Raw genomic sequence first — 10,794 nt, 5'->3', positions numbered from 1 at the left:
TTAGGCTATGTGTTAGTACTGTAGGGACCCATATAGGCCGTGATACTTGTTGAAGTACTTGCTAATTGCTACTTGTACTCAGTCGTAGTCTTACTTGCATATCTTATCTCAGTCTCTATTATTCCTTGTTGATACGTTATATCATTTCTGTTTTGGGCTGATTTCCAGTACTATTGAGAGCCCGTGAGACTAGAGAGGTTGATAACTGAATAATGTCAAGGGCCTGATTGTGATATATTGATACCATAGCACGTGAGTTGTCCGTACAGATCCTGATATGATACTATAGCACGTGAGTTGTTCGTGCAACACGTAAGTTGTCCATGCAGATATAGCGCTTGGGCTATAGGATCCCCTCCGGAGTCTGTACAGCCCCAGTGAGCACTAGTACCTATTGAGTGTGAGTGTTAGGCTGAGAGGCGAGTGATGATATATTGAGAAAGACTGAGTGACTGTTGCCCTGAGAGACTATATCTGCTTTCATTGTTGTTGCACTTAGCGGCTATATGTTACTATTTTGAAATTTTTGGGAGATATTATATCCGATTTTTACTTGAACTTGGCAGAAATAAACCGAATTGATTTAAATTGCCGGATTTAAAGCATGTCTACTTTCTTGTTGAAACTACTGAAAATGAATTATAATTGTGTAGCTCGTCACTATCTTTCAGTTCCTTCTTTATTATTGTTACTTACTAAGTTGGTTGTACTCACGCTACACAATGCACTTTGTGTGGAGATCTAGGTATTTCTGGACACGGTGGGCGTTGATATCGTCCACGGTTGACCTTTGGAGACTACGAGGTAGCTTCCCGGCGCTCGTAGTCATTGTTCCTCCTTCCTTATCTTTTCTTTATTTGTACTTTGATTCAGACTTTCATAGTCATTTCTCTTCTAGACAGGTGATGTATAGATGCTCATGAGCTCAGTGACACCCCGATATTGGGAGCTATTTTCTGCACTTGTGTTTGAGTTTTTACCTTTTTTTTATGAAAACTTTGCTTATTTAAAATTACTTGATTCATTTTTTGTTAATGTTGGGAGTATTTTGAAAATGTCGACTTGCCTAGTACCACATAGGTGCCATCACGACGACAGGTTAGGATTAGGGTCGTGACAGTTCTAATGATATCCTTTCATTTTGAATTCACGTATTATGATAATGTAGCAATATTTTTGGGCATTTAAATGATTATTGTAGTATTATATATAAAATTTCTCTCATTAATTAAATTTTAATTGTTCCTTTATATAAACAAATATTTAAACCATCGATACTACTATTTAAAATGCACATTAAGAATATTTTATCTAATTTAGCATTGGAGCACATTTTCTTAAGGGAGAGTTTGAAAATTTTCATCTTATTTAAAGACACTAAAAAGGAACAGAATTTCTCTCTTATTTTATTTAAAATATTTTAAAGAAAGAAAGTTGAGAAAAAGAAAGAAATAAGAAGTGTTCACTTAATTTTCTATTCCATCTTTTACTCTTTGGACCGTTTCCTTTGCTTCTCTTTCCTTTCTTATACCTCAAACATAGGATCAGGAGAAGAGGGTAGTGTAAGGAGTAAACCATAAACTTTGAGGCTTTGCCTCTAAGTTCCTAAAAGTAATAGTAGTAGTTAGTCTTTTTTAATAAATCTTGTTTGGCCAAAAGGGGAAAAAAAGAAGAAGAAAATAGTCCATTATTTGTTGCCAATCGCGAAAATAGTCCCAAAATTCCCAAAATAGATTGGATTCGGCAAAGTGCGCCCCAAGTTTTTTAGCGTAAAACTAAATCTAGCTTTGTTCGGCACTCTGTGTGTGTGTGTGTGAAGCAGCAATAATCCGTCATGCAGATCTTCGTGAAAACCCTAACGGGAAAGACCATCACACTCGAAGTCGAGAGCAGCGACACCATCGACAATGTCAAGGCCAAAATTCAGGTTTCTTTTTCTTTTCAATCCGTTTTGGCTTTTGCTTCTATTCTTTTCAGCTATGAATTTTAGTTTTCGGCTTTTTCCTTTTGTTTTATTTGATATCTCTTTGGTTGCTATTTGTGAATATCTCGCTCTAGTTGTCATATGTTTCACGAATTCCCACATATTGCTCTAGTTTTTGCTATTTAGGGTTATGGCCTTTTAAGTTCTTCCCTAGGCTAGCTGTTCGGCTAATAGTTGCACACCTTACAATCTTGAAAAGGAAGAAGGGTCATGAAAATCAGAAGATGAAAGGGCACTATTATTTGCACTCCTAATTTTATGTCTTGATTAGCTTTAGCATTAAAATACGAATGCCTCTATTTCCGTTGAGTTTCGAACCGTGCACCATTAGCGTCAGGGATTTCTCAGTTATAAAAAAAAGGCATTAATAACTTTTCTTCTACTGTCCTTCAGAAGTAGTTTAGTCATTCATTCAACTCTAATAAGGATTAAGAATGTATCCGAAATAATTCCACTTACTTGGAGAAAGGAACACAATACTAGATGTCCAATCCAGTTGGAAAGTGTCTTCCTTCTGGGGGAATTGGAGTATCCTTTATGATATATTTGGTATAATGGAAGAACCCCATTCATTCTTCTATTTGTTCTATATAACACTAAAGGAACAATTTAAAGACTAGAAAATTCGAAAGGAACATCCTGTTGGTGTTCAGGGGATTTGTATTAGTTCAAAATTTTAAAATATAAACAACACTAGTGTTCCAAAGTGGTTGGGGTCAGCTATATGAATCTTTATATCTATTACTCCGTTTATCTCAAACTAGCTCTCTAACTAGGGATTCTCCTTTAAAAGAAATGAATCATGATTGGGTTGGTGGTTGACATACCACATTTTGTTTTATGACTTGTGTTGCATCCCTGTTTCGCTCAAATTCGCAATCCTAAAGTTTGGTTGCTGTGCACTACTTCCTCTCTTATACTTTCCAAAACGTGCTAGTTTGATACATATAGTGATGGTGAACCATTGACTTAGGCTTTCAAACCCAAAAAAAAGAAAATAAAGTATTGCGTTAGTCTTTCCCTTCTCCTGCTCCTCCACCCACCCCCACCCCCCATTAAAAAAAAACACACCCCCAAATGGGCATTGTTCTTTAATTTCTGGGGTTAATGCTTGCTTGTAGTAGTGAATATTATACTATTAGGCATTAGCTGATGAGTAGCTGGATTTGTTGCTTACCAGGACAAAGAAGGGATACCTCCTGATCAGCAGAGGTTGATTTTTGCTGGAAAACAGTTGGAAGATGGTCGAACTCTGGCTGATTACAATATCCAGAAAGAATCAACACTTCACCTGGTTTTAAGGCTCAGGGGAGGAACTATGATTAAGGTGAAGACTCTCACTGGAAAGGAAATTGAGATTGATATTGAACCCACAGACACCATTGATCGAATTAAGGAACGGGTTGAGGAGAAAGAAGGAATACCTCCTGTGCAGCAAAGGTTTGCGTCTCTTCTGTTTTTACTTGGTTTTTCACTGTGTATTTGTGGTCTTTATTGTACATTTGATCCTCTTAACCTTGTGGCCGAAAAGAAAAAAGTATTTGTTGTTTCTATAATACTGTGTGCCTGGCTAAGTTGCTCGGATCCTTCGAGATGTAAATTTTTAGATTTGGGGATACGGATCCTAGTGCGGATACGGGTGCGGGGATCCGGCTAAAATAATTCAAAAAAATAAAAATATCTCTAAATTATGAGAAATGTTGTGGAATACTTATGTATAGCTTGTAAAGTGTGGATTTTTTTTTATTCTCAAGTTGTAAATAAGTAAAGGATTGATTTTCTAGATAAGATATGCTATTTTCTTCAAATGTACCCTAGTTTTGGTTCTTATTTCGGGAATCAAATTGTATCTCGTCTCGAATTTTTCCGTCTGTCGTGGTCAAAATACCCAAAATTGTTTGACCAGATCCGGTACGGATCCCATACCCACACCCATACTAGTGTCGTGTCACCTAAGCTGCCGTGCCGGAGCAACTTAGGTGCCTGGCCTAGAAGCTTGTTGGTAACGTTCTTTTTGAGGGTGTAGTGTTCTCTCTGGTACTTTTAGCATCCCTTTTAACGATAATTTTTGCAATGCTCTATTTTCTACTTGTAGTTATGTACATGTTTCCTAGAATTATAACCCCCATACTTCTCTTAAATGACAGTGAATGCAAGATAACAATAGTCACAAAACATAGGATATTAACATGCAGATATCTGTGTGATTTTTCTTGGATACTTTTCGATATGGATGCTTGGGTGTGAAATTGAATGTGAACCTCTCAATTAAGTTTTTTATGCTACTCCCTCCATCCCAATATATGTAATGGTGTTTTGCTGGGCACATAGTTTAAGAAAGAAAGACTTTTGAAACTTGTAGTCTAGAATAAGCCATAGATAGTTGTGTGGCTTTGAATCATCTCATTGACGGTAAAATGTGCATTTTAAAGTTAAATTTGTTACTAAATATGTCATTCTTTTTTAGACCGACGGAAATGGAAAGAGTGTCACATAAATTGGGACGGAGAGTATGTTGTTACTTATAGGTTAAATTCTAGTAAGTCTATGTAGTGTTTTACTTAAAAACTCAAGTACGACTTCAAAGCTGGTAAATTGAACAAATATATTTTAACCAGATTTCTGATATTGGCAAGTGGGATTTGCTTCTTTGCTGTCAAGGATCAGTACATGTAAATGCTTCTTTGTTGGTTTAAATGCTTGAAAAATTGTCTTTATGAATTTGTTTTTCTTCTATTGGTGAAAAATATTTTCCTTGAGCCGAGGGTCTATTGGAAACAGTCTCTCTATCCTCACAAGGTAGAGGTAAGGTCTGCGTACACACTACCCTCCCCAGATTCCACGGTATGGGATAATATTGTGTATGTTGGTGTTGTTGGTTGTCAAAAATATTTTCCGTATCAAAAGAAGGGAAAACCTTTTTCACAACTTTTTTCCAATCCTCCCTATCTCAACCAACCCCCATCACCCAACCCACCACCCCTACCCCTATCGGGGATTGGGTGGGGGTTGGGGTGGTGGGAGGTGTGTTTGGGGGGGGGGGTGTGAAAAGTTCTAATTTTGCTACTATTTTATTATTCTGATCTTTGTTATTATTAACTATCAAATAAAATTCTAAATCCAAATTGAGGAAAAAAATTATTTGGCATGAATTGACATTATTCCAAAATATAAGATAATTTATATATTTGACTGTTTAAAAGTTGAGAATATTGCAAATATTTGGATCAATTTGGGCGGGTTGAGTTACAACCCATTGTTTAGCCCATCTTGACCCAACACATCTTAACCCAATTAAATTTTGGGCAGGGTTGGGCAATGACCCATTTAATGAGTCAGCTCATCATGACAAGCCCAAATATAGCCCAAGCAGCCCCTTTCCCACCCCCATTTTCATCGTTGACCACTGTCATTCACCGAACAATTTGATGGGCATCCAAGTTAGTCGATCACAATCTCGTATATGTCCCTTGGAAAAGAAAGAATGCATGGGATTTTTGCATCTTTAAAGGTCTTGCAAGTGAAGTGTTATAATTTTTACAACGACGACAACGACGACCTCGTAAAATCCCACAAGTGGGGTCTAAAGAGAGTAGTGTGTACGCAGACCTTACCCCTACCCCGATGGGACAGAGAGGTTGTTTCCGAGAGACCCTCGGTTCAGGAAGACGGAAAGAAAACGAGAAGAGACAATATATCAGTATCGTCAATAAAAACCATAGAAATAGTAACAGCATCATAAAAACCATAAAATAAATGACATGCAATAACAATAACCAGTAATTAAGGCCCAGAGCTATGAAAAATAGAAGGATAGTGTGAACGCAACATTAACCACTAGCCGTCTATGAACAACCCTATCAAACTAGCCTCATCCCGGTACGAAGTAGAAAAAAGCTCGGCTACCTCCTAACCTACAATCCTAAAGCTCGACCTCCACACCTTCCTATCAAGGGTCATGTCCTCGGAAAATCTGCAGCCGTGCCATGTTCTGCCTGATCACCTCTCCTTATACTTCTTAGGGCAGAAGTGTTATAAATTTTATAATATGAAAAATGTAGACTGCTTTGTGCTCCTTTTCCTTGTTTTGTTTTATAATTCTTTTGTTGGTAATGACAGTGAGTGCCGTTATGAAAGGCCTTTGCTACTTTTCTTTCTCGCCCTCCATCTGTTTTCAGGTTTGATATAACATAGAGGATGAGAACTATCATGAATCTCATCTTCGGCAATTTTCTTACAACTTATTGTGGTGTTTTAATGATCGTTAACCAGTACTTTATGGACTGGGAAGTACCATATTCATGGTTTATAGAAATCCGTGTGTCTGTATTTGAAATTTTCACCAGATTTAGCTCTATCTTAGTTTCTTAGGTATAAGGGCAAAAAGCCAGTAACTATGGGAGTTTGATCTATAATGTTATTCGATGTAAATATTCATGCCAGCTTCTTAATTTACCTGTACTGCTAGCTGCACTGGTTCTACGGGCATTGTGTTGTTACCAACTTCTTGATTAACTTATAGTACTAGATATGCTGGTTTCCCCATTTATCTGTTTGAGGCAATTGTTATACCAGTCATATCTGTGGTTTATTGCAGGCTTATTTATGCCGGAAAGCAGCTAGCTGATGACAAGACCGCTAAGGATTACAATATTGAAGGAGGTTCTGTTCTTCATCTCGTTCTTGCATTGAGGGGTGGTAGTCTTTAGATTGCTCCAAATTTGGGTAAAAATGTGCAACCTTTATCCATGAATTTATCATGACAGTTCTCTTTTAGTTTTCTTTTTACCTTTTCTCATGTAAAACATGAAAAGTTGGTTAAAGCTGACTAGCTGAGATTGGTTTCCCGTATGATCGTCGAATGGTGCTTGCTTTCTTATGTTTAGATCCCATGGCACTGGTTGCATCAATTATTGAGATGTTTGGGTCCCCAATAGGTAATAAGTGGATACTTAGCGATCCATGTCGCCCTAATTCACCATACCAATCCTTTAGAATGAAAATCCCCTTGTCCGTTTTGGTTTGACTGTAGAGGACTGGCTTCTGAAATATCTTTGTGAAACTGTACAAAGATATTGATATCACTTATGTGCAGTAAGGCCTTTGAAACCAAAGTGATACAGGAAAACCCCCCTTCCCCAGTTGCTATCATGGTCGGTGAAGAGAATGATATGGTCTCCTCACTTTGTTCAACAACTCTTGAAATAGACTGGCCTTTTTTGTTCATTCAGAAAATTTCAAGTATGAACGACATAGTACCAAAGTGTATCTAGTGTGCACCCAATAAAAAAGTACAACCACTAGCACTGGAGGCGCACCCCATTAGTCAATGTACGACAATTCCGATTCAGTACATTTGCTTGCCTGCCAAATTTATGTCAGATAAAACTGCTACTCCGTCTGATTTAATTTATTTGACATAATTTGACTAGATACCGTGTTTAAAAAGATTATTGAAACTTGTGATTTTTAATGTACCATAACATTTGTGTTGCTTTAAAATTTTGAAACTTGTGTGTTATTCTTAACTTTTGTACTCCAGTAAACAAGGAAAATAACTTGGTTAAACATTCATCGCTGCTGCTTCTCGACTGTGTGGCAAAATGTTTTTGCAGAATTCCGTCAGTTTGAATTTCCTCTTTTGCCATTTTTTCATTGATTACTTTCGTAGTTTCTCTAAAGTTTCTGCTTTAATTTGGTGAGTAATTGATGTTAGAGGAAAGGGTACTGGGTTGTGGAAAGGAAACGGGCAAGACTGGATGGTGGGAGAACCGGGGAAATGAAAAGATATCAAAGTAGAGCAGAAAAAAGGAGAGTTTGGAACAGAGACCCACAAAAGCCACACAAAAATAAAAATAAAAAAAGCCTCCTACAACTAATGTATAATGCACATAATAAAACTTTTTAGTTACTCCAATTGAATAGTGAGAAAAACAATTGACGAGCATGATTTCTGACGTATAAGATTTTGAGGGTGTTTCGCTAAGCTTACTAACGCGTTTGGTAAAATTAAAAGTGCTTATTAATTAAAATAAGACAATTTATAAATTGGTCACTCCCAATCGATCAATTTTTAACTTATAAGTACTTTAGTTTGATTATTTTATTGGTCCAGAAATACCTTACTCAAATATAACCCTAACTTTTTCCCTAACTTCATTCTTTCACTTTTTCACGACTTTTCTTGTAAACCAGAAAAACTGCGGCCCCCATAAAGAAACAATCGAGTTCTAGAGCTCTTCTATATTAGTGTTTTAAAAGGCGTTTTCAGAGTGAACCTCAAAGCGAGCTGTACCAAAAATGTCCCGAGATAATGGTGGGGGATGAAAGTCTCAAGAAGCGTACACCCAACAATTCGTGGCGTACGTTCGGGCGTTGAGGCGCGTTTTTGTAGTGAGGCATAAGCCCCTGAGACTTTTTCAAATTAAAATAAAATTTGCTGAATAAGTCCTTCCTATAATACCCAAATTCTCAAAGGTCAGCTTATAATTACTCAAAAGTTTTAAAAGGAACTTAAATACAGCAACAACGACCCAGTATAATCCCACAAGTGGGGTCTGGGGAGGGTAATATGTATGCAGACCTTACCCCTACCCCGAAGGGTAGAGAGGCTGTTTTGAGGAGACCCTCGGCTCAAAAAAGCAACAGGAGCCGATATATTAGTACCATAAAAATGCATAATAAAATAACAGCAATATAAGAAATATGAAATATAGAATACGAAATACGAAATAGACGTCTGGTATAGTAAAACTAGCAGGTAAAGCCCTGCATCAATGGACGACCAATGACATTCTTAGTCTAACTCCTAACTGGCTAGTCTCACTCTATTGTGCTGTAGAAATATTCACAACTTTCCCCTAACCTACAACTTTAATGCTCGACCTCCATATTTCCCTGTCAAGGGCCATGTCCTCAGTAATCCTAAGTCGCGTCATGTCCTGTCTGATCACCTCTCCCCAATACTTCTTAGGTCGCCCTCTACCTCTCCGCGTGCCCACTACAGCCAGTCGCTCACACCTCCTCACCGGTGCATCAGTGCTCTTCCTGAATGTGCCCGAACCATCTGAGTCTTACTTCCCGCATCTTGTCCTCCATGGGGGTCACGTCCACCTTCTCTCGAATATCTTCATTCCTAATCTTATACATCCTTGTATGCCCGCACATCCACCTCAACATCCTCATCTCTGCTACTTTCATCTTCTGGATGTGTGAGTTCTTTACCGGCCAACATTCAGTTCCATATAACATGGCAGGCCTAACCACTGCTCTATAAAACTTACCTTTTAGTAACGGTGGCACTTTCTTGTCACACAAGACTCCCGACGCTAACCTCTACTTCATCCACCCCACCCCTATACGGTGTGTGACATCCTCGTCAATCTCCCCGATCCCCTGAATAACCGATCCAAGGTACTTGAAACTACCCCTCTTGGGAATGACTTGAGAGTCAAGCCTCACTTCAACTCCCGCTTTCGTCGGCTCAACTCCAAATTTGCACTCGAGGTATTCCGTCTTCGTCCTGCTCAACTTGAAACCTTTATACTCAAGAGCATGTCTCCAAATCTCTAGCCTCTCGTTGACGCCGCCTCGTGTCTCGTCAATTAGAATAATGTCATCAGCGAATAGCATGCACCATGGAACCTCCCCTTGAATATGATGAGCCAGTGCATCCATCACCAGGGCAAATAAGAATGGGCTGAGCGCAGACCCTTGGTGCAGCCCCGTAATAACTGGAAAGTGTTCAGAGTCGCCTCCTAATGTCCTAACCCGAGTCTTAGCTCCATCATACATGTCTTTAATCACCCTAATATAGTCAACCGGGACCCCTTTATCCTCTAAGCAGCTCCATAAGACCTCCCTAGGAACCCTATCATACGCTTTCTCCAGATCAATAAACACCATGTGGAGATTCTTCTTCCTATCCCTGTACTGTTCCACCATCCTCCTAATAAGGTGGATAGCTTCTGTGGTAGATCGCCCCGGCATGAACCCGAACTGGTTGTCTGAAATAGACACCGTCCTTCACACTCTCATTTCTACCACTCTCTCCCAAACTTTCATGGTATGACTTAGTAATTTGATGCCCCTATAGTTGTTACAGCTTTGGACATCACCTTTGTTCTTATACAACGGGACCATTGTACTCCACCTCCACTCTTCAGGCATCCTATTAGTCTTGAATATAACACTAAACAATGCAGTAAGTCATTCCAAGCCTGCTCTACCCACACACCTCCACAGTTCAACCGGAATTTCGTCTGGCCCGGTAGCTCTGCCCCTTCTCATCTTACGCATTGCCTCCATGACTTCATCGATCTCAATGTCCCTACAATTACTTAATTCATGGTGACTGTCGACATTCCTCGATTCCCCAAGTATAATATCCTGATCCCCTTCTTCACTTAGAAGTTTATGAAAGTAGGTCTGTTACCTCCTCTTAATCTGGTCATCTCCCATCAAAACTTTGCCGTTATCATCTTTTATGCACCTCACTTGGTCCAGATCCCGAGTTGTCCTCTCTCTCGCCTTAGCGAGTCGGAATAACTTCTTCTCCCCACCTTTGTTCCTTAGTTCCTCATACAAACAAGCAAAAGTTGTCGGCTTAGCCTCCGTCACTGCCATCTTCGCCTCCTTCCTAGCTACCTTATACCTTTGACTGTTCTCTCTCTTCTCCTGCTCGTCAGTGCTCCCTACTAACCGCAGGTAAGCCGCCTTCTTTGCTTCCACTTTACCTTGGACAACTGCATTTATGGAGCCCTAATTAAATTTAAAAGTCAAGACCTTTTTTTATTGATAGAAGCCCTAAT

The 10,794-nt window shown here is 39.0% G+C and overlaps 1 protein-coding gene across 1 annotated transcript; it reads left to right on the top strand.

Annotated features, from left to right (window-relative positions):
- The first annotated feature begins 1,554 nt into the window (after window positions 1-1,554).
- Window positions 1,555-6,835, top strand: LOC107767149 (ubiquitin-NEDD8-like protein RUB2). The gene is made up of 3 exons (XM_016586076.2): window positions 1,555-1,927; window positions 3,165-3,424; window positions 6,582-6,835. The coding sequence occupies exons 1-3, from the start codon at window positions 1,835-1,837 to the stop codon at window positions 6,691-6,693; spliced, it is 465 nt and encodes a 154-aa protein (XP_016441562.1). The 5' UTR covers window positions 1,555-1,834; the 3' UTR covers window positions 6,694-6,835.
- The last annotated feature ends 3,959 nt before the right edge of the window (window positions 6,836-10,794 follow it).

The sequence above is a fragment of the Nicotiana tabacum genome, chromosome 18, assembly GCF_000715075.1.
Source record: "Nicotiana tabacum cultivar K326 chromosome 18, ASM71507v2, whole genome shotgun sequence".
Taxonomy (NCBI): domain Eukaryota; kingdom Viridiplantae; phylum Streptophyta; class Magnoliopsida; order Solanales; family Solanaceae; genus Nicotiana; species Nicotiana tabacum.
The sequence above is the reverse complement of the archived record's forward strand: the minus strand, read 5'-3'. Positions and strand labels throughout refer to the sequence as shown.